Here is a 24,462-nt window from a genome sequence, read left to right as displayed (position 1 = left end):
AGGGACATGGCAGATGCTCTGTCATTTGGAGTCTTTAAAATCATGATTGAACACCTCGGTGAAAGCTGAGCTGGAGCTCAAATGAAAATTATGGGCTGGATTCAGGAATCACCGGTCTGACAGCTGAGGAGATTGAGGCTCTTTGCACAAGATGAAGACTTCAGCAGCAATATTTTGACTGACAGCATTCCCAGCATCTCCCTGGCTGCTCACTCCCACCTTCAGAGCACAGAGCTCACAGGGAATCACATCAGGGCACGAGGAACCACAGCTGGGAATTTCTCTGCCTTAAAACCAGCTTTAAAACAGAAAACCTGCACTGAAATCCTTGGAAAGGCTGAGCCCCTTTGGCCATAAAATCCCTGGATTGAGGTGTCCATCAGTCAGAACTCAGGAAACAACTGAGGGTGTTCCCCTGAGGGTTCCAGGGACAACTTCAGGAATATTTTGTGCATCTCTTCAGCAGGAAGAAAACTCCCCCTGTGTCTGTACCAAAGAACTAATTCCACAAAACCAAGCTGTGCCTTCCCTTTCACTCCCCAGTGGCTGTGCATGGACATAGCAAAGGATCATTAAAACCTGGCAATCACTTATGCAAATGCAAGTGCTCCTGCACAAAAATCCAGCTCCTGGCCAAAAAAATCCAGTCTTGAGCAAGTCTGGAACTGGAAGGAGTCACAGCCAAACAAGTGGCCGTCTGTGGGGGGTTAAAGCTGCCAAAAAAGTCACTGAACAGAAGAAGTTCTAATCTATAAAAGGCAGCAAGTTCTGCTTTGAAGTATAATATATTTATTATACCCAAATAAAAGCAGGCAACAAGCAACAGATTGTCCTGACCCTATTTCAAACGAACTATATTCAAGATTATTAGTAAATACACATCAAATAGTTCCTTTATACATCACTCAGCATCACTTGGCAGAGAGAAGAGTTTATGTGCTGCCAATAAGAAATAAAATTCCCATTTGCCTACACCCAGGGTATGTACCAGTGGATTTGAGCTGCAGAGACTTAAGGGTTTCATTCTGAATTTTGGTTCAGACAGAGCGAGCTCTGCGCTGGACTAAATCAAAAATACAAGCCAAGGACCTGAATCACTTTGTGTTTGTGGGGTGATGGATCAAAGCCCACATCTGTCTGCCCACAAGCAGCAGAAAAGATCCTCCCTGGCACGTCTGCATCCCTGGAGAAACGCCATAAAAAATATCAGGGGTAAAACCAGGACCACAAAAAATATCAGGGGTAAAACCAGGACCACAGGGACTTTCTCCAGTGCTGGGTCCAGCCCTCAGTCCTTTCCTGGAGCCGTGTTCCAGCAGCAGTTGGATCTCTCCTGCCCCACGGCAGCTCCAGAGCTCTCTCTCTCCTCCCCAGGTTGCTCCTGGCGGGGTCAGACCTGCTCGTTCTCCTGCCAGCGCTGCCCTGCAGCTCCTTCCCGGGATTTACCTCCCTCCAAGGTCCTTCCCGAGATCAGCTCAACCTCTGCTCGGTTTTCTGGGAGAACCGAAGAGCGGGAGGGAGCCCAGGCAGGCTGGGATTGCTCCCCAGGGAGCAGCTCCTTGCTGCGCTGCTGGAAACCGGCCGCTGTCCTGAATTCCCGGTGGGAATTCAGCCTGGCCCCAAGGTGGCACTCTTGGAGCGCGCAAGGCGCAGGTGCCAGGAGCATCTCCAGGCCTGGACCCTTCCACATGGATCTGGGATCATCCCCGGCGTGGGAACAGCCCGGGATGGGTGGGAAGCATCAAGTACCACGGGGGAACAGGCTGGGAAAACCCAACGGGCTGGTTAAAAGCAACACCCCTTGGGAAGAGAGGCTTTTTCCTAGATATTTATCTGCTTATAACGATGCCCATTTGGGCTTTTATGGCTCTTACCTTGTTGTCCTGCCTGAGACTGGGACAGAAGAAATTGGGGAACTGACTGCATGTGCCCAGGAAGCAACACCAGCTGCTGCAGGGTGTGGAGGGAGCTCATATCCTACGGGAAAAAAGCAAAGGGAACAGTAAAACTGGGGGGAAAATCTCCTTTCCTTGACCCCCTTCACACTCCTCACTGAACTGCCAACCCACTGGATTTGGGTAACTGGAGAGCCACAGATCCAGAGGTGCTGCAGGATCTGAAGGTTCCAGATGTACAGGAGGAATTCTGTGCACACACACAGACACCCCCACGGAGAACTGTCTGCTTTTCACCTGAAAAAAATTCACTCTGGGAAATGACATTTTTGAGGCAATCAAGCCCTGGTTGTTAGAAGGAGCAGTGAAACCTCCTGGATTTCAGCTTCTTCAGATAATGCATTTTCAGGCAGCAAACTCCCTAAAATTACACAGCAAATTGCAGCAGACTGTCCCATCTCACCAACACCCAGAGCTTGCTTTCCACAGCACTGTTTTGAATTTTGGGGGGAATTGAAGAGTCCCTAAATTGTATAATGGATCTGAATACCCCGTGAAAGAATGAGGGAAGAGATTACTGAGCATCTGTGTGGCCTTCTGGCATCCAACTCCTCCTAGAATTTAACATGAGTTAAGTGCTAAACTCTAATTTTTTACCCTAGGAAAAAAAAAAATTCCTCTGGAGGAATTAATTTCTTCTGTGGTGTAAATCAATTTGAGGCAACACATTCAAGGCTACTGGTTGAGATTAAGAGTTAATCTACCCTAGAATGTTATCTGCAACAATGGCATTAACCAGACACTCATGAATGAGGAAGAGCAGAGCAAATACATCTGACACTTCCCCTTGGTGTTGTCTCAGCCTCCAGTTATTTCCAATTCAAGGGATTTCCTGACCATGGTGTGGTTTGCCTACTTAGCAAACCCTCAGAGGAAATCCCATCCAAGGATGTGTCCAGTCTGCTTTAGAATCCACCTGCAGAGAAGGAAGGCTGAGGAGGAAGCTGAATTTTAGTAGCACAGATCTGAAGGGGAAGTGCCAGTGTCCAAAGGGGTTTGGCAGAGGTCTCGTGGTGGATCCCTGGAGCTGCCCAGTCACTCACCCCTGCAATTTGGCTTCCAGGCATCATTGATGAGCCCTGCACGAGGTGCCCTGACCTAGGGGGGATGGCAGATTGCAGGGAGTCGCTGAGGTCTTCGGTTTTAATCTGAAAAAAAGAGCAAAGCCATGGAAGAATTAGGCTGAAAGGAGTCTAAAACAGGCTCCTTTTGGGGAAATTTAAGGGTCAGGACTGTCTGCTTCCATGGCTGACAGGCAGGGTCATTCCCCACTTCATCCCATGGACAGAGTCCTCCTGCTCTGCCGAGCCAAGGGCAGTTTGCTCAGTTAAAACACATCCATTGAAACACTTCAGGAAGCAGCCAAGTGCAAGGTTTAAGGCATTTTGTGGAGTTATAATGAAGGCAAGAAGCAATTCCCCTTCACAGATCACGACTCACACCCCCCCTGGCAGGGCTGGCCGTGGAGAATCTCTCATTCTGTTCTGCAGGGAACGGCACAAGGGGATGGGAAAGGAAAGGTCACGGAGTGAAAGACCTCAAAAAAAGCACAGTAATCTTCCAGTCTTGAAAATGCAGCACTCCAGGCACCAAATGCATTTGGCTTTGCTTCCACCAAAAAAAAAAAAACAAACCCACCAAGAAGTTTTAAGGAAAAAAAGAAAAAAATCTGCTTCCTTAGTTACAACAAGCTGTGGAAAAAGAAATGGAAAACTTCACAGGAGCCAGCCCTTTGTCCAGTGGTCATTTTGAGCTGCCTGAATGTTCAGGAAAAGTTCTTGTCTACAAGGAAAAAAAAATCATCTTAATTTCTGTGTCTACATTCTTGAGAGATGAATTTGCCCAAGGACCAGCAGCAAATCCTTGTTTCTGGCTTATTCCTCAGTCTCCACGTTAATTTCTAGCACCGCTGCTACATTTGAAAATACAAATTTGTTAAAAAATAATAATAATAACCTGTTACATCATTTTGTACTTGCTGAAATCCTTTGGTAATGCTGACTGGGACAGGGGGGAGGGCAGATTTGAGAGGCTTTTAGGTTCATTCCTGAAAGTTGTGTGAGGAGTGTCTGTGCACAGGAGGCAGAGAAGTCCTGTAGAACTCTCAGAACACTCTTTATCTAAGGAAAGAGTCAAGGAAACTTCAGCTCAAGTTTCTCCCAAGCATGAAGACTCCAGGAACAAGGCTCAGACCATGAGTCCCATTCAAGAACCTCTTGTTGTCACAAACTGGGAAAACCAGGAGGACACCAGAAAGGACAGGTTTTGAAATTCCTGTTTGTGGGCTCAGCACTGCAGACTCTCCCTGACTGGTGGGATTAACCCTCTCCATCTCCCACCAAATTACTCCCAAGCCTCACACCCCCCCAGAGATGGGGAGGGTCACCTCAGAGGGGGCTTTCTCCAACTGATGGGGCCTTCAGGCCGTACAACCTCCCACCAGCAGAGGGGGACAAGAATTTCAGCCTTAAAAACAACATCCCAAGCGACTGTTTTGGCTCAGGGGACGTTCTTCTCCCCATTCAACTGCAGCAAACAAAGACACAGAATCGCTTAGCCTGGAAAAGACCTCCAAGATCATCAAGTCCAACCTCTGACCGACCTCCACAGGAGAGGAAAATGGGATCACAAGAGGTTCCAGAGCAGGGACCTGCAACATTCACCTCTGCATTTTGGAAGGGAAGGTGATTACAACACCCCCTTTCATTTCAGCTCCAGCTCTGGCCACTGCCGAAACTAGTTTTGCAATAAGCCCAGCTCCTTGCAACAAGGGGCAGACATGCTGCGAATTCCAGCTCTTTCCTACCTTTCAGGTTGGCATGATCATCCCTCTTTTAGCCTGGCAGGAAAAAAAAAAAAAAGGATGGAAAGATCTTCTTGATCACTATCGAGTGATAGTGTCTAAATCAGTGAAGGATAAACAAAAGGTTCAGGAGAACACACCCTGAGCCATCCGGTCATTGCAGGCAAAGCGGATTTACGGATGTTTTTTCCTTTCTGAGGGCGCATTAAAAAGAAGTCCCCCCAAAAAAAAAAAAAAAGGAAAAATATAAATAATAATAATAATTAAAAAAAAAATCAATAATTTCGCTCGCAATTCATGGGTGTGTGCCTCCAAAAAAAAAAAAAAAAAACACAACAGTCCCCCAAAAAAATAAAGTCTTCCAGGTCTTAGAGAACGAGGCGCCGGGTCCCGCCTGAGTTCCGATCCCGATGGGAGCGGAGTGTTGAAGGAGCACGAGCCATTTCCAAACTGAAATCAATTTTTCCAGCTGCCAAGCGGGACGATCTGGACCCGTTCCAGGGAGAAAGGGGTGTGTAGCTGCACCCCGGCATCGCACAAGATGGGAACGGGAGGTGGGTTTGGCAAAGGACCGGTTCCCGATTTAAAAACAACAACATCTCCCACTGCTCCTTCCCCCGTCCCTGGAATTCTCTGGCTCCCTCCTGCGCAGTGGGCGGGAACCTGCGGGTTCTTGACAAATCCTTCTCCCCCCCCCCTTGCACCTATTTCCATTGGGTTTAGGCTCAAATTTACCTCTCCCTCCTCTTCCTCTCCCCACCAGGCCTGCAGCTGGCTAATTGTTCGCTGGCAGGAGTTGGGGGCGCATCCAAAACTTTTGGGGTGGTTTTATGCAAATCCCGCACCTTCGTTTTGGTTTTTTTTTTTTCCCTGGCTAAACCGGCAATATCACCAAAAAAAAAAAACCCAACCCCAAAAACCCCAAAAAACCACACACATTGTGGGCGAGGCCGCTCGATATCATGAGACTCCCGTATAAAATAATGTGAATTTCAAATTAATAAAACGAGGGGAGGAGCTGCCTCCTCCTTTCCCAGTGCGTGAGCCTCGTATTTGGAGAAAACGTCTGCAAATATGGGAAGAGTTTTCATTAAGGAACTAGGGGGAAAAAAAAAATAAAAAGGTTGAAATTATCACAGAATCACCTCATGTAGATATTTGACGAGGACTGTGAAACGTTGCAAGTGAGCAACGTTGGTTTAGTTAAAACTGGGACTAAATCCCACTGGGATTGCTCAGGACTTTGGTTTTCCATGATCATCACGACAGATGGGAAATGGGGAACAAGAGGTCATTGAGAGCAAGTCTGAGTTCGTTCCCATTGAATTTTACTTGGGGAAATAACAGTATGTAAGGAAAGCAAGGTGGTTTAGAGGAAGGTTCCCTGCCTGTGGATGGGATACTGGAGTGAGATGATCTTCAAGGCCCCTTCCAACGCAAACCAGTCCATGATTCCATGACAAATGAACCAAACACATCTGCCAGGAGGTGAGGAAAGGGGCCTGGGCTCTTGGCTGTGAATTTACAGCCACCTTCATCCTCCCTTTGGGGCTGGAGGGGAGCCCCCAGGCAGGGCTGGGAGCAGCTTCCAGCTCCTCTGGAGCAGGTAACGGCAGGTGGTGGCACGGGAGCACAGGGATAGGAAAGGAATCACACTTGCAAATCTCAAGTGGATGTTTTCACAGCCCTAAAACAGGGTCAGCTGCCCCCGAGCGATCCCAGAGAAAAAACACAGGAAGGGTGACAGGGTAGAGAGGGTCCCTTCCATAGTTGGCTTGAACATCTGCTGGGCCTGGGCAAGGATGGATGGTTTCTTACCTATCTCTGGCCTAAACACAAAAACAAAAAAGCAAAACAAACTAAGAAACATATTGAGGGTGATGGAAAATGATCAAAGCTCCTGAGCTTTCTTGCGTAACTGATTTGTGGAAGGTGTTTCATAAACATTTCATAAGAAGGAGAATTATGAAGAAAACATCTCCCAACCTGCCTGCAATTACTGCACAAACTCTTCCTTACCAGTAGGAAGAAGGGGAGAGGAAAAAAAAAAAAAAGAAAGAAAGAAAAGTACATCTGTTTTGTAACTGATCTGTGAACTTCTGGCAAACGTTCGGCTCATGAAAACATCCTGCAGACATATTGCAGAGCAGTAAAAAGGCAGGAAGTTGGAAAGATTCACCTCAGAAGGTCTGATGGCACCATGGGAAGGTGATAACCTTCACAAAGACTGCCCCACGTTTGAGTCGGTGGACTGATGGTCAGATTCCCTGGGTGGGCAGGACTCTCTGTATAAACCCAGTTTAGGCTCACTGGTAATCTCAGCTGGGTTTCCTCGTCTATCAGGCACCAAAAGCACAGAATCACAGAATCAACCAAGTTGGAAAAGATCTCTGAGATCATCCAGTCCAACCTCGGACCCAGCACCACCTTGTCACCCAGACCATGGCACTGATGCCACATCCAGTGTCTTCTAAACACCTCCAGGGACAGTGACTCCACCACCTCCCTGGGCAGCCCATTCCAGTGTCTGATCACTTAAATTCCAATGCCTGATCACTTAAATTCCAATGTCTGACCACTTCTGTAAAGAACTTCTCCCTAAGAAGCTGAGTGCAGCCCCAAAATGCAGCACCTCCTTCTCATGAGGATGAGCTTTGCCGTAAGGCAGGCACAGCTCCAACGCCCTTCTCACCACAGTGGGAGCCACTGACCCAGCCCACAGAGCCTCCAGTGCTCTCCCAAAATCCAGCTCAGGGGTGTCCATGTCCTGGCAGAGTGAGGCCCTCACAGCCATGCCAGCTGAGCTCCTCCAGCAGCAGTTATTAGCCAGGAACTGCGGCCGTGATATGAGATTGGAGACAACCCTATTTGTTGTGATGTTTCTGTTTAGGCAGTAACCTCTTTGAAACACATTTATCTGCCTCTGTATCTGGCTTATCTCACAGTCAGCAACTCACAGCTGTTTAAGAGCTTGAGTTACTCACATCCCTCCCTCCAGAGGGAAGGGATGGTGCAGAGGGAAGAGGATCAGGTGCACACAGAGGGTCTGAACCACCTGCCCCTTGCTGAAAAGCAACAGCACGGCTCTTCCGGGGCTGAGTCACCCCAAAAACGCCCTTCAACACATCAGCACTGCCTGGAGCTGCCCCAAAACCATTCGCCTGAAGCCAAGGGAGGGAGTTTTACGCTGGAAACAGGTCTCAGAGCTGGCTGTGAGGCTGTTGCAGCTCGCTGAGCCTTCCCACCTTCCGATGGCGTAAGCGCGCTGCAGCGAATTAACCTGCACACGTGGGCACCATAAAATAAAAAACACACTAATAATAAATTATGGCAATAATAATAATAATAATGGGCTTGCAATTACTATTTCCACATGTACTATCCTGCACGTAGGGCTTAACAGACACCCGGGAAGGGAGGAGGCAGAGAATCTTTATGGCGATGCCACGATATTCACCTTTAACATTTATATCACACTGAAGGCTGGGGATTTTTGGAAGCTGTCAGCACGACAGGAAGGGAGTTAATCCCACGCTGAATTCCTAACAGGCTGTGTCCTAAAACTCAGCCATGACAGCACACTGAAAAACTAATATATAATCCCTAACCTCAACACACCTGCAGCACAGCAACATGAGGCCTTGGAGTTTATTAACTGAGGCCTGATTTGATATGGTTTGTCCTCTGAGCTTCAGCTCTGGCTGTTAAGAGTTGTGCTGGTGTAAAAGTGGGGGTGGGAAATCAAAACTTTCAGAGTTTACGTGGTTCACAAAGGAAAATAAACAGAAGCACACGCAGCTTTGCATTGACGGGCTGATGCAGCATTTCCCTGGGATTTTTGCTTTTAAACAAACAGGGAAGAGAGAGAAGTCACCCCTCTGTGCTGAAGGATAAACCTCAAACCATCACATGTGGCACACCAGGCTTCAAAAGCAGGTGCTGGGTGAGGGAGAGGAGAACCAAAACCGGAGGTGGGAAGAGCACCTGCCCTGGAACAGCCAAACTCAGGTGGGAGCATCCTGACCAAGGGCTGCTCCCATCAAGGGCTGCTCCCCACAGCCCCTGCAAGAGGCTGGGGAGTGATTTCACAAGGTGACCTGTGCTCAGGGAGCACAGAACTGGTAAAAAAATACTGAAAAGCAACCACTTAGAGCATCTTCACTCTTGCTGTTGGTACCCAGGCAGGTGGTACCTTCCCTGCCAAGGCCTGTGGACTTGCCAACTTGGAAGTATTTTAAAAACAAGGAGAGGAAGGTGCCATTTTTTTGGTCAGAGCAGTGAGAACCTCCAGTCAAAGCAGGGAAAACAATTTTACCACCATTAAGGCTGTGATTTCTCTCCTGTCTCCATTCCAGGGCTCACCTCCCCAGCCACCCTCATCCCTGCCCTCCTGCCCCAACCTTCCCATGCAGTTGCAGCACTGCTCCCTGCATCTCTCCCACTTCCACTTGCCCAACTCCCAAAGCTCTCCAGAACTCCACCTCTGCCTACACCTTTGTGCTTATCTGCTCTGCTCCCACCCTGGGCTGCATCCCTGCCCCTTTCCTTATCAATGTGATTTCACCAGGCTCCATGGATTCTCCCATGCCCTCCTGCATGCTCACACAGGTTCCCTGGAGCCTCATCATGTCCCTGTTGAAGCCAGCAGCGAAGTTGCCTTATTCTGGTTTTCCTATGGTCAGAATCTGACCCTTCCCTTAACAGTTCTTCAGATTCCCTGCCTGAAAAATTCCCTCCTTCCACAGATCTCTTGTCTACGGGGAGGGAACTGTGTTTGTTCTGGACTCTCTGTGCCTTCTGGCTACCAAGCAGTGACAAATCCAAATACCTGGCACTGCTGTGCAGTACAGATTTCCCTGGATTAGTCACCCAGGAGAAGAGCAGAGCGGTGTCCAGCCAGGCAGCCCCTGGCAGTAAGGCACTTCCCACCCCATCCCACGTTTGTAAGGAATTAACTTGGAATCAGACAGCTCCCGTGACTGGGGCTGGCCCCAGCCCAGCCCCACAGGTCCCTCTCGTTGCTTCATGGTAGTTTTGGCACCAGTTGCTGTGCCCCAGGGAACTGGGACACGAGAAGAGCAGCTAGAGGGATTGCATTAAATACACTAAGTAATATAATTAAACAAGAAAGGGAGAGTGAGAAAGATCAGCTTTGGGTGGAGGGGATGAAGTCTGGTGACCGAAGGGAAGAAGAAGCTCAGAGCCAGCTCTCTGCTCCAACTTGGAGGTTCTGGGCAAGGTTCCCAACAAGGAGGGTTCCTTGCTGGGTAAACCCCCCATCTGACTCTGAACCCCTCGGTTCAGCTCCCTGATCTCACAGGGAGCAGATCAGCACCTCTGGGAAGAAAGAAAGGTGCACTCTGATGTCAGGCTTCCAAAATTAGAGGCCTTGCTTGGAAGCCATCGCCTTCACCTCCGTGTGCTGTGACTTGCCCTTCTGCAGAACGGGTGCAGGGCCCCACCCTGGCTGGGTGGTGCAGGGCTGTGATTGAGTTCTTGGAGCTCACCAGATGAAAGGCCTTCAAGAACTCAGAGTCCTCTCCTCACTGCCCAGGACTGCAGCAGAGTCAGAGCCCTGCACAGCAGCTCATGCGACTCACCACCCAAAAAGGTGCTGGGCAACCTCAGCACTGGCTGGGCAGTGACAACCACAAGCCCTGGGCTGGGTTTCTATTGTGGAAACAAGTGTTATGACCCTTTAGACAGGTCCATGAAACTAGGGCTTGTCCCCTGTGAGCCTAGAAAACATTTCCCAAAGGATGGCTGGAGCCCAGCTGGAGCAGGGAATGAGCACAAAGAGAAGATCTGCCTCTCCCTCATCTCCAAGACAGCTTTGAAAGAGCTGTACAGGATATTTTGCCAGTGGACCAAGGCAACAGGTGTAGGAATTACCTTACAAATGTAGGTTGCTCTTTAGAAGCAGGAAAGGAGGAGTTTGGGAACGGACTGCAGCTGGATCCTAAGGAGCAGATACAATCCAGCCAACTCTGGGTTGTTGTCAGCTCTTATTGGCTGGCCTAAAATTAGTCCAGTGGTTTCAATCCACCTCTTGAGAACAAAAATTAAAAGAACAAAATCCTTGCTCTTAATCCCCCCCCCCCCCCCCTTTCCCCCATAAGCTTCCCCAGGGACACACTGGCCTGTTTTGGGAGTTCATTCCCAGCAATCTCATCTGAGGGCCTCTGCAAAGCGCCAGAACAAAACCAGCTTGAAGAAGGGGTTCCTCTGCATATCTGTCCTAAGCAAAGCAGGGCCATATATAGACACAGAGGACTTTCCCTCCAGCCAGGGCTTTCTCTGATGCTTTCCCAAAGGGCTGCATTTCAATGAGGAACCAGCACACAAACAAATTTATGCAATCAGTCTGTTCCTAGGACAGAGCAGGGAAACTTCAAAAGGGAAAGGTCAAGGCAGTGCTCAGCTCACATCCAGTGTCAGTCAAGGCAGATGGGACAGCCAGGCTGATTTCCAGCCAGTGGAGGCTCAAGAGATGAAAAGCAGATGCAAGAGTTAGGCTGATCCCCTGGGGCAATGCAGAGAAGAGAGAGTGAAATCTGAATTGAGCCCCAGAGGGGAGAAGGAAGCAGGATGTGAACCTCCCCTTGAGAGGAGGGCAAAGCAGGACTGGGATGGAAATCTGGAGGGCAGACTGAAACCTGAACTCCCCACGGGGAAGAGCCAAGCAGGAACAGAAATGACATCCAGGGAGCACATGAGATTAGGGGGAGGTGGGAATGAAGAGCTGTGAGAGAGATCCCCGGGGGGAGGGAAGCCCTGGTGGAGCGAAATTAAATCTGCAGGGAGTTTTGCATCCCAGATATTAATAACAAACTACCCAGCAAGGTAGGCCCTTCTTTCCACCTTCAAAAGGATGGAGGGGAGGAAGAACTTGTCTGTGGTTGAGCACAAGACTATGAATCAGAGAATCAGAGTCCATATCCCAGCTCTGCCATGGAGCAGGTCCCTGGATTTCAATACACCCTGATGTCCACAGGCAACTGTCCCATAAAGCATTCCCTGATTTCAACTGCAATCACAGTGCTCAGCATCTTTGGGAAAAGCCAGTCTGTGTCTGTAGGACAGGGCTAAACACCTCCCCACCTTCCAGAGGCACCGGGATGCTAAAATCCATTAGGAAAGTGCCTTCAGACGTGTGGGTGGAAAGCACCAAACAAGGTCAGAGCGTTATTAATGGCACTGAAAAACGAGCCACCAGTGATTCCAGATCTCAGATGCAGTTGGCCCACTTTAATTTCTCACATCATGTGTCTACAGGACATTGGCTACAAAGACCTGAGATAACCCACCCTGTTACCTCAAAGCAACTGTTGAAAGTCCCACATAAATTAATAAGTTGAAGTTTCCTTGGGCAGTGACTGTCAGAGCAGGGAGAAGAGTTAGACAAGGAGGTCCTGAGGGAGGGGAACCCTCCTGCAGAGAGCAGGGCAGTAACACACTGGTTTTAGAAGGGGGAAATTCTTCAACAGACCCAGCTGAAAAGGCTTTCTAGGAAGCCTGTTAGAAGGAGATATTTATCCTTATTACATTCCCTGATTGGTGTAAACCAAAGAAAACAAAGAATAGGAGTAAAGAACCAACAGCAAAATTGAAGCTGTGCTGAGCCCTGCTCAAGGACATCAGTGCCTGCTTGTCTGTCTTAAATATTGTCAGGTCTCACAGCAGGAGCACCTTCACATCGATCTGATTAATGGTAATGACAGGTTTGATAAACAAATGACAGCCTGTCTTGCAAGGGTCAGCCTTTTGCTGGAATGAAAGCACATGGCATATTTGGATACGGAGCACATGCAGATCCTGCTCAGCCCTGCCAGCACAGCTCACACAAAACCTTTCAGCTTTATTTCCAAAGGGACATGTTCCCTCTCCCAGCACTGAAAACAGCTCAGTGCTTGAGAGCAGGAAGGGCTTGGAGAGATCTGAGCCTGCATTCCCTCCCTGGCACCCAGACTGTGTCACTGCCAGGACCAGCGTGGTCCTGCACATCACTTCCCTGATGGAAAAGCCATCAGGGATTCAGCAGCTGTGCCTTTTCCTCCTCCAGCTGCAGGTCAATGCTCAGCCCTGTGTGCTGGGCTACAACACTCCCACCAGGCACACAAGCCCTGGCATCTCCCAAAACCATCAGCCCCAGCTCCGTGTGTGTATTCCAGAAGGCAGTATATTATCCCAGGGATTAACTCCAGACACCTGGCTCTCCAGAACAGCTCTCTTCAGAGCCAGCTACAAAAACAAACCATCCAGTATTTCCTAAAGGCTGAACGCTGAGGAGACCAGGAATTAAACCAAACCAAGCCTGGTGAGACCACAGCAGCACCTGGGGAGGATCAGCACATTCCAGCCAGGGAAAGCTCCCATCCCAACACTTCCAGCCCTTCTCCTGGTCCCACTCGATGCCTTTCCCTGGCAAAACTCAAGCCCTGCTCACAGAGTTACCCAGTTCAGTCTCTGCCACGCTCTGGCCACGATCCCAAACCATCAGGAGGCAGATGTCCCTCTCCACGCTGCCAGCAGCAAAGGTGAAAGTTTATTACTGTCTCTTTGCATTTCCCTTGATATAAACAGGAAACAACCAGCATTAGAGTCCCTGGCTGAAAAGCCAAACCAGATAGGCAAGGCAGAAGATGCTCTTTTTTCCATACACACCCTTTTCCCTCTCATTCACATACAAATTACTGCTGCATCCAGGTGGGAGGAGAGTTTGAAGGGAGGGGGGGGGGAAAGAAACGTTTGCCAAATAGGTTGAGGGATCAGAAGGAGCTTTCTCATAAAGCACAGGGCTGACCCACAAACTGCAAGAAAACCTCAAACTCCGCAGAGAGTTTCCCTCCTCCCCGTTTGCAGGGTGAGAGCAGCCACGGCAGGGAATTGGTAGGCAAGGAAGGGGTCTAACCAGGTCACTCCACCCTTCTCTTCCCGCCTGGAGCACAACATGGGAGGGAAGCAGACCTGAAATGTAGGCCATCTACAAAGACTGGGGGAGAGGCTTAAACGATGTGAGATTTATGATCTTCAAAGTGATTAGCGCCCAGCACTCCAAATAAAGTCAAAGGCAGCTCAGCAGCTCCTCAGCAGTCAGGTTGGAGTTGGGTTTCAAACCATCCTTCTCTGGCTTCGGGTTGAAAACTTGAATTGCAAGCTAACGAATAAAAAAAAAAAAGCCACCCAAAGCCAACCTCAAACCCCAAACCAAATTAAAAAACCCACCAACCTCCACCCCTAATGAAAGAGCTCAGCACCTGATTTCACATGAAAACACTTTGATATTTCCATCTCTCCTCTCTTCCTTTTTTCTCGTCATTTGAAATCTATTTGCTGAATTGAGGGCGAATTCACCAACAGCTGAGGTCAACCCAAAATGTGAGTGTGGAACCCGTGTGCATTCGGGCTCATGCTCATTTAAGATAATAATTTAAAATAATAATAATTACTATTATTATTATTATTTTAAATAACAATAATTCAAAATAATAATTATTATTTTAAATAATAATAATAATTTTAAATAAGCCTACACGTGGCCAAGAGAGAGCCAAGAGAGGGAGACAAAGAGCCACTTGCTGTGGCCACTCATGGACTGTTACATCCCCATCCCTGACATCACTGCAAAACCCTGTGGGCAGACACTGTTCTGGGGCGTTGGACCAGATTAAAAACAAAATGAGACAATAAAATGAGCTTGTTCACAGCCTTTTGCTTTTTAAACCCTGTGAAATCCCCAGTCAGGTTTGCTACTCACTCACAGGGAGGTGCTGGCACAAACGAACGAGGTTTTGTGTCGCCCCTTTGTTTTTAAGGAAAAAAAAATATAAAGCACTAGCGGGAAGTGAATGCTACAAAAAAAACCCTCAAATTTCTTTTGAGAAATGTGACAAAACAAATTTTAGCAAACAGAACCACGATTTCTTTTTAGGGGGAAGATGTTTCTACCAAGCCAACTCTACTGACAGCAAGCCTGGCTTTCCCCACCCCCCCAACTTCACCAGCATGGTTCGGTGACATGCAGAGGAGCAGGACCCTAAAAACAGTGGGTCAGAGCACTTCTGATGCTCCACCACAGTCAGTCAAGTCTCCTTGATTAACCCCAGCTTCCAGCTCCAACAACTTTGTGGTGGTGTTGCCATAGGAAAAGTTTGCACCGTGGAAGGATCTCGTGCTTATTTCTATCTGGAGGGAATTTTCTTTTATCGCTGCTTACGAGCAGATTGGATTCTTCTCCTGGCGCGTGGAAAGCCTGTGCTCTGGGCTCTGCAATCCACAGAGCTGGAGACACAAGGCTTTTTTGTTTTCAGCTGGGTATTCCAAAAACCTGGAAGATGGCTGAGCGTGTTAAGACACCTCTGATGGGAAGTTATGACCCACCCAGAGCCGGAGCAGCCAAGCCAAACAAACAAACAGCAGCTCGCTGACATGTGTCAGGCAAGAGCCACCAGGGCAAAGCTTGCAGGGCAAAAACAAAGCCACACTGAGAAGGCCCAGCTGTCCCCCTGCTGCAAGCAGGGAACCTTTGGAAAGGGATGTAAGCCTTGAGCTCAGGGAATGCAGAGCTGGGAGCAGGGAGGTTGCTGTGCTGCCAATATCTGCTGCGAGTGCTCGTGGCTGTCCAAGGAGTTACAGCCCCTGTTGCTTCCCTGGCTCCAGCTCTCCATCCAACCCCCAGAGTCCTGCAGCAGCTCAGGGGGTTGGCTCTTTTTCCTCTTTTGCTTTACAGGTTCTGAGCCCAGTCCTGGTGGCCACAGGAGCCCTCAGCTCTGGACTCAGAGAGCGTTTTCATAGGATCCCAGAATGGTTTGGGCTGGAAGGAACCTTAAACACCAGATTGTTCCACCCTCCTGCCATGGGCAGGGACATCTTCCACTAGCCCAGGTTGCTCCAAGCCCAATCCAACCTGGCCTTGAACACTCCCAGGGATGGAGCACCCACAGCTTCTCTGGGCAACCTGTGCCAGGGCCTCCCCACCCTCACACATGTCTGCACAGATTCAAGAGCTCCAGAGGGCTGTCACCTTCTGAGGTGACACCCAGCGATTCCTTAGAGCCACAAATGAAAACCTCCAGGCACTCAGTACATCGTTTTTAGCAAAAAAAAAAAAAACAACTCAGGGGTTGTTTTAAGTGCACAAAGCAGGAGAACAGCAAACACAGCAGAGACAACGGTCCCTCCTGTGCTCACTGACAACAGGGGCTCACCTGCCCCACGAGCAGCACTGCCTTTATCTGCTGTCCCTTTCCCCACTGCCTTGCAAAGAGCAATCTGGGGTAGGCAGGCTTGGTCTTGACCTACACACTCCAAGACCTCAAACCACCTCGTCTTTTTAGTCCTTGCTGATACTCCTGTGAGTCAGCCCTGTACCTTTGGCCTCGCACATCACAGCACTCCCAGTGTCACAGGGCACGGGGCTCTGGGGAGGGATTTGCACATCTGCCACTCTAACTGAGGTGCCTTTTGTTTCTAAGTGATAATAGAAAATAAAAAAATTAAAAGGCCAGCAAAACCCTCAAGCAAGTGGTCATTTAAAGAAACTCTGTAATTAGCTGAACTTCTATGAAATAGGAAGAGGGAAAGCAGAGGTGAGATTTGTCATTCTATCCCACAAGGGGAATTGGGAAGAAGTTGTGTGGTCTGTTTGATGGCAGCTTCTGCCCTAACAGTTTTTATCTCTCAGCAGGAGCTGCCTGGGACTCGGCATGATGAGCAATTAAAAAACAGTCATCCAAGAAAGCAGGAGAATACCTGGTAACCCAGGGAGAGTCTTACCTGCCTGTTAAAGTCCAGCCCATTCTGTTCATTGCCTACAAGGAAACAAACAGAAAAATATCTCAGTATTGATGACAGTGAGCACTGGTGGGAGATTTCCAGAACTTAGAACACATGGAAGCAAAGCCATGGGGCTGGCTCAGCTCAGAGCAAGGAGAGGAGGAGGAAGGGGGAGTCACTGGGAACGCAGCAGTGGAAGGATGAAATCAGCTTTTACAACATTTAATGCTATCAGCCTTTGCTGAAGGATAATAGAAGGGTTTCTTCCCGGGAGATACCTGGCCAAGCAGCAAAGGGTGGGGGAAATCTCCCTGAGTGCAAGGGAGATTCCAGCAGGGGTGAGCTGGAGGACATCACAGATCTCCAGGGAAAGCTGGGACTAAGGCACTGCACGTAATAAAGCCTGGACTAACTGTGGGAAAGGCCAGCAAACAGGTGGCCAGGGCTGTTAGCCTGGGATCTTCAGGAACCCATGTGGCACTGGGTAATTACGGGATATCTGAAGGAACAGAGGGTGCCGTGGGGTTGTGCTCAAGAGGCGTCTCCTTGATTCCAAAAGAGATTGGCAGGCACAGGGGGAAAAATCAGACAGGTTTCAGCCTGAAGGTACCGCACAGGCCCTCACTCATTCCCCTTTGATGATAAACATCCCCCCCCCCTCCATCACACCTGCCAAATTCATCAAGAACATCACAGAGGAAAGGTTGTGCTCTCCACAGTTATGAATGCTTTAAGGGATTCCACGAAGCTCTTTAGCTGCAAAGGCAACCCCAAGAAACCCCTTCCCTTTGCAATACATTCCCCAAGTCATTCTCTTCCAGTCCAACCGAGTTTGTGATAAACAGCCTTAAATTGTTCACATCCCACCAACACAAGCCCTCGGGGGCTCCTCCCGCTGTTTTTTCCAGTATAACGTTCCCCAGAAAGCAGAGCCCGTGCCCTGTGATCTGATCAAGCTCCAACACATCGTGTTTCTCAGCAGTTCATGTCTCCTGCAAAGAGCTGGAAAGCTGCTGGGAGAGGCTGTGCAGGCAGGAGTGCAAATCCAGCTCTCCCATGGACTTGCTTTCCTCAGCTGAACGAGCCTTTGCCCTAACCCAGCCTGCAGTTTTCCATGCACACAACATTCCCAGGTGAATCAGCGTGGCCCTTTGAGATCCTCAGGGGGAGTGTGCTTGGTACAATTACTCATGGATGGCAAAATATTTGAGAGGCAACGATAACAGTTTCATGGCAGCCTCTCGTTCTCTGCTATCTAGAAACAGCTCTGGAGATTTAATCTGAAACATTTAACAGCACTGACTGTGGAAGCTGAGCTGCAGGACTTTGCCACAGCACTGTTTAACAGCAGAACAAGCTGTTGCCCCCATCGACTCTGAGATCTCCTCTATCTCCTCACCATCTGCACCTCAACCACGATCCAGCTCCGTGCCCTCTCCCCCAGCCTGGCTGCATTTCTGCTCTGCTCCAGCCTGCCCTCGCTTCCTGCCTTCCCCCCGACCTGCTCCTCAAAGCTTTCTCTCTTCCCAATCTCAGGTCTTTATCTCCTTCCATGCAATCCCCTGCTCCTGCTACAACCTCCAACTTGCCACGTGCTCCCCCCTCCTGCCTCTCCTCCGTAGCCATCTGCTCCCTGACCACCTCTCTCCAGCTGCTCCCGCCCCGGGAATCGGGGTTCATTCATTGCCTTCCAGCCAACAACTGCACAGCCACCGATGGGAATGCTGATAGTGCTAATGGATGATCACAATCAGCATCCACACACCTGAGCAGGACTCCAGGAGGATCTTCAAGGCCTGCAGTTTCTACCTTTGAAACCCACGGTGAAGGGGAGGGGGGGGGTGTTGATGCAATCTGAAGGCAGTAGCTAAAGGGAAGAAAAGCGAGGAGAGAAGGAGGAAATAAAAGTTCCCAGTTGCTAAAATAGAACAGGAAGGAAAAGGTAATCTCCTGGTTTCTTGGATACAGGAGTTTCACTCACGGTTCGAGTGCAGCATGTTGATGAGGCAACATTCAAAGGCCTTGAGGGAGATCCCGAGGTCCTGGTGAAGGTGTCTGAGTCACCACCATACACCCCAAAACTTGGAACCTGGGATGTGCAGCTGGAACAGTTTCCCTGTACATCGCCACCACCAGGCCCAAGTTCTCCTGCACGGTCTTTCCTCCTCTTCCAAGCTTCCCACCTCTTACTTTTTCCAGACTTTGACCTGCCTTTGCCCCTTCCTCTCCTCCAAGGTCAGACACAGCGTCCTCCAGGTTCTACCCACTGAGGGTCAACAGGGGGAGACTGGGGGCACCTCAGCCAGGAATTCTGTGACTGCAAATATTCCTGGAGACTGACACTAACTCAGGGGTAACCTGGGTGTCTCAGTCTGAGAGAACTGCCCCGGGCTGCCACGGGAGACAGCGAGGAGCAATAGGCACCTCCAGAGGCCATTCATCCCACCTATCTCAGACACCCATCTCCAGCTGAGATGAATGGCCCTCTGGAGATGACTATTCCTCTTAATTGATTCCCAAGGGACCCAGGGGCAACTAGTTCGGGCTTAGATGTCCAAGAGTGAGATATTTAAAACTGGGCGAGGTGATTCCTGCTCCCAGTGGTTATGTAAATGGGAGCTGGATACACAAATCTCTTCAAGGCTTCAGCAGGACCAGCCAGTGTTTGTGCACAGATTTATTTGCAAACAAATCTGGTCTTTTTCTACTTCAGTTAATGTAAAGTTAAAGTGATTCCAGCTGCAAGGCAAAGTTTGGGTGTGATAGGGATAACAACTCTCCCCTTTCAGTTAAATGGTAACTTTGCTGCAAATATTTTAAAAATAGACTCGGTTTCCTCCCAGTTTCTGTCAACATCAGGACTCACACTGCAGTAGTCATCTCTCCTGAAAGGAACGGGCTGTTCAAACACTCTGCACTTAAGATTTTATCTTTTCTAGCTCCAGGAGATAAAAAGAAAGAAAAGTGTAAGTGGCAGCAGATTCTCTCCTGCTGTAAACTGCCAGAACTCCACTAATTTTAATGGAGCTTCAGCCCAGCCAACAATTTGCCTCTTGCTACACCAGCCAGATACAATGGGATCCAAAATCTCCAGCATCTGCAAGATGCAGTCCTGCCCTCCCTGAATTGCATCAAACCGGGGGAAGCCCTGAGATTGAAACCGGGCAAGGCTGCCCTGAGCTCCTGCACTACAATTCCCAGGAGCTTCCCCACAAACGAGGCTCTTTCTGGGTGTTCCGGACAGGGAAGGGGAGGCGGGGGGGGGAAAGCAGCGATAAACTCAGTTTAGCACGGCAGACCAGGACTGTGCAGCTCTCCTTGGTTCACCTGGCAGCTGTTTTGCATAGCACTGGCATCAGATCTGGTGCGAGTTTGCCTGGGGAGGTTTCTCTGGGGATGGGAGAAGCAGAACAGTTCCGGACAACTTTCCCCCCCCCCTCCTCACCCCCTGCCTGTTCCCCCCCTCCCGGGACGCGGCGTTCGCTCTGGAAAAGCGGAGCCAGGAGCTCCATCACGATTCCCGCTGGAAGCTGCAGAGCCAGTCGGGCACTCGGGGATGAAAGCACCGTCATGGGGAGAGAAGGAAAATCAGGGTTGCAGCGCTCCTTCATCTCCTCCAAAGGCAAACACACGCATGCAGATGTCACCTCCGGGGGGTGACAGCTTCTCACCCAGCGACACCACAGGGATCACCTCGGTCCCCCTCCCACCCGGCCCCGCACTTAATTCACCCCACGGTTTGATCTTGGAAGGGCCGGGGGAATTAGGAGGCGATTTCAATCTTTAACAGGTGTTGGGGAATTCCCACAGGGAATCAGTTTTCTGCCGCAGCGCATTTGGGAGGGAAATTCGGAACAGCTGAACGGGCGATGGGGGAACAGTGCCAGGCAGACACCAGGCAGGGGGTTCGGCTGCCTGGGCTCAGATGTCTTAACTTTTAGGTGTCTAATTGTGAGCCAATTGCTCTAGGCTCCCTTTACAGCCACGGAGAGGAAGGAAGCAGGCGCTTCCAGAGGGCAATTCATCTCACCCCCGAGATAGAGAGCACGGAGATGAATCACCTTCTGGAGACACCTATTTCCATCAGTGACTGCACAAGGAGCCCGGGGTGAGCAGGTCAGACTTCAGCCTCAGAGTATCGAGTATCTAAAATTAAGATTAATCTCACCTATGATGAGGATTTTAGCACCCCAGCTGATAAAGCACAGTGCCACCGGAGATTGGCAGAGCAGGCAGGATGCTGAGAGCCTTTCAACGTGCATTTTCTAAAGGCTGAGAAATTAGCCTGTTCAAATCTCTCCCCTCAAACAACACGCGAAGTTAAAAGATTTACCCGAGTGCTGGTAAAGAAAAGAGTGGCAACAATTACACAGCTATAAACAGTACTTGACCCACACGCTGTAAATGGTGCAAAATGCTCACCTGCACCGAGGAGGATGTGGTTCTATTAAGCAAACAAGACATTCAGCATCAAATACACTCCTCAGGATTTCAATTGACTCTGGAGACTCAAGCAAACACCAAGTCACAGCCCTCACACTGCTGTTCCCAGAGCCACCTTCTCCAGAGCTCCAGCGGTGGGAGCTCACTTAAATCACCTTTTCTGCATGTGGTGGTTACCCCTGATTCCCTCCAGCTGTGCCCACCAGCACAGGGGAGCAGGGACTGCCCTGATCTGTTCCATGGATCCTGCTGGGATGCTTGCTGCTCCCAAGGCACTTAAAAAGTGCTTTTTAAAGGGAGCAGGGCAAATGTGAGCGGGATGGCGAGTTTTTGAGGCTCCGAGGGCACAAACAGCCCAAAGCATCGGAGCATCTCCGTGGGAAAGCTGAGGCTGGGTAGCAAAAGTGAATTTGTGCTGACTCAGACAGCCCCAGACTCCAGGGGAAGCTTTCACTGAGCACTCAAGTGTTTCATTTGGGTGGAAACCCCTGGGTTATAAAAATGCCTTCCCTTTGTCAGCGGTGCCTCAGAGAAACCCCATCCCCAGGTCCCACTGCAGCTCGGAGTGTGATGTTCCCTTCGTGTGGGGCAGGGAGTGGGGGGAGAGCAGGACAGCAAGTGTGGGAGACTCGGGCAGCTTCCAGAAGGAAACCCGAGGGCAGCAGTTGTTCCCACGGAAAACATTTCACCTGCAGGTGCTGGGAGAGGGCAAGTCTCTTCTCTTAGACCAGAGGCAAGAGGCAGATCAGACCAGCTCTTCCTTTGCCCCTCTAATTCAAGTCAAACCAGCCTTTTGTTCCCCTTTCCCCTCCCCATCCTTTTTTATCCTCTTCCATAATGGGATGTTTAAGGAAAAAAAAAAAATTAAAAAAAAAAATAACCCAACCTCAAACCCTAATCACCTTCATTTGAATTTCAAATATCCCCCTCCTGGCCTCCCCCACGCCCCAACTGACTCGGAGCTGGGAATATGGAAATTTCTCCTGCTTGCCTTAAATGTGGCTGTGCTATGAAAATCATCAGCCTTATGCAAATCCCGAGCAGCCCCGATTGCCATAGCAACCAGCTGTTTCCAGCCCAACTGCTGCTGCTTTCATTTATTCGGGACTTGTCCCGGGGCTGTGCATGGCTGCGGGGGGGGGGAAGAGACGAGAGAGAAATCCTGGAGGCTTTGAGGAAAGTTTCACGAGGGAGAGCTGGCCTTGGAGAGCAAAGGCGTAGCCAAGGACTGGGCTCGGAGCGGGGCTGGGAGAGGCCAAGTTTCCTCAAAAGACTTTGGCCTGGCAAGGTGTTTCCAGCCTGGTAACAACAAAAGGAAGAAGCTCAGGTGGTGCAGCCCTTTATGTGGATGCTGAGGGTACCACTGAGATTGGTGGGTGCTCCATCTGCCATCCCTTGCCCGTGCACCTTGCCTTCCACCCCAGCTGGAAGCTGACACAAAGACCCGAAACTTCATTCCCTATTCCAGGCTGAGCCATCACCTTTAAAAGAGACCCTACCCCAACACCTGAGGTGGGAATACAACAAACAGCAGCTTTCCCAGAGCCCAGCAGAGATCAGGGCTCTGTTATGCCCATCCCTGGCTTTCACCCTGTCAAAAAGGTGGGAAAAGAGATTGAGGCCCTCCCTTTGGAGCTGAGGAATGAAGACACTTAACTGAGCTTGCACTGTGGCAGAGACAGACTGAGGCAAGGGCTCTGATTTTCCATCTGCCCTGACATGGGTTTAATGCAAACCGGGTACTGGGAGGGGATCTGGCTCTGGTGGAAGTTTTGGTGTCCAGTTTCAGAGCTGCCCTTGCTCTCTGCTCCACTGCCAGGGGCCCTCAGACATCCTGTGCCAGCAGCAGAGGTGTCTGGTGCTGCCATCCTTCCACAGGCTGGGTGAAGATGAGGATGCCAGGGACGAAGGACATTCACAGCAGGTTCTCCTCAAAAGGGACACTTAGGAGTAGATGCATCAGAGCCACTTAGCACTTAATTTTCTTGAGGTTTAAAAGACAGGGTCTTTCTCTCTCTGAGAGACAAGATACCTGCTTTATTGCTCTCTCCAGGAGAGACCCCGTGGCTGTCTACAACTTCCTCATGAGGGGAAGCAGAGGGACAGGCACTGAGCAGAGGGACAGGCAGTGTGAGCAGTGACAGGACCCAGGGAACAGCTGGAGCTGTGTCAGGGGAGGCTTAGGTTGGATATAGGAAAAGGTTCTTCCTTCAGAGGGTGGTTGGGCACTGAACAGGCTCCCCAGGGCCGTGGGCACAGCACCAAGGCTGCCAGAGCTCAAGAAGTTTCTGGACAAGGTTCTGAGGGACAGGATGGGATTGTTGGGGTGTCTGTGCAGGGCCAGGGGTTGGACTTGGATGATCCTTGAGGATCCCTTTCAACTCAGGATATTCCAAATCGCTCAGAGGTTACCCAGGCTGTGAGGGTGACATAACCCTGCTCCCACTGCCACCAGAGCCCGGTGTCCCAGCTCCGTGTGCCCTCCCCATCCAACCACACCCCTCTGCCCACCTCCTGCCCCTCCAGCTCCCAGACCTGACTGGCACCACCAACCCCCTGTCCCGGGGAGCAATCCCAGCCCTGCCAAGGCAGCGATAAGGCTGCAGGGCTGTCCCACACTGCACCCACACAGGCACAGCCCGGCTCTGCTCCCCACACTGGGGTGCCCAGCACACCCCTCCCAGGGCTCCTGGCAGGCCGGGCAGTTCCCCGGGATCCAGGGTGGGGAGGGAAGATGCTCGGGAGCGCCCGCAGCTATTCAGTTACCGATGGTTGTGTTTGAAGAGCTTCCCTATCGCCCTTTTGTAAAAGCTTTGGCTTCCCCCCCATAGCCTCAACAGATGAAATCAAAGGGAAGTAGCTCTGCTTGGTGTAACCTGTTTTGATCGAGCAGATAAACGGGGGAACAAGTGTCTGACACAAACAAACAGACAGACAGGGGCAAGTCCCACCTCAGCGTTTTGTTGCATCAGATACCGAGGGCTCAGATAAACCACAAGAAGGGGGAGATCTCTCTCTGCCCCTGGGCTGCAAGACCAGGGGCGACACTCGGCAGTGCCAAGCCCCCACAGTTCCCATCAAAAAAATCAACCCAGAGCTTTGCTGGCATGGCTTTCATCAGTTTAAAGAGATGAAAAGAGCTCGGAGCCAAGCAGAAAACTCACTGCCTGTCATTACCCCCCATGGAGTCAGCGGGACTGGCTGCCTGGGAGCTCAAGCCACGCGTTAAACCAGGCTGGAATCACGCAGGAAAAGGGAAAGGGGACCCCCAGAGTGGAGGGGTCAGGCTGGGAGTGACCCCCACAGCTCCTGGGTGATGGGGGAAACATCCAACTCACTCCCCCCGTGGGAGAAATTGGTGCCTGTTCCCCTCTTCCCCCTCACACACACCATAAAAAGGGCAGAGTGGAAGTAAAGGAAGGATTAAGATTCACAGGGTTGGGCAGGGTAGGTGATATTCCTTATAAATTATTACATTTTTTTTTC

The 24,462-nt window shown here is 50.2% G+C and overlaps 1 protein-coding gene across 1 annotated transcript in view; it reads right to left on the bottom strand.

Moving 5' to 3' along the window:
• POU2F3 (POU class 2 homeobox 3) overlaps positions 1 to 24,462 on the bottom strand; it is a 38,546-nt gene that overhangs the window by 5,700 nt on the left and 8,384 nt on the right. Inside the window, exons 4-6 of the mRNA XM_027655423.1 lie at positions 16,534 to 16,568; positions 2,999 to 3,103; positions 1,875 to 1,977 (exon numbers count right to left, since the gene is read on the bottom strand). Of these exons, the coding sequence (XP_027511224.1) occupies positions 1,875 to 1,977; positions 2,999 to 3,103; positions 16,534 to 16,568 (243 nt within the window). The remainder of the gene's footprint in view (positions 1 to 1,874; positions 1,978 to 2,998; positions 3,104 to 16,533; positions 16,569 to 24,462) is intronic.

The sequence above is a fragment of the Corapipo altera genome, unplaced genomic scaffold (assembly GCF_003945725.1).
Source record: "Corapipo altera isolate COAL_440 unplaced genomic scaffold, ASM394572v1 71, whole genome shotgun sequence".
Lineage (NCBI taxonomy): Eukaryota > Metazoa > Chordata > Aves > Passeriformes > Pipridae > Corapipo > Corapipo altera.
The sequence above is the reverse complement of the archived record's forward strand: the minus strand, read 5'-3'. Positions and strand labels throughout refer to the sequence as shown.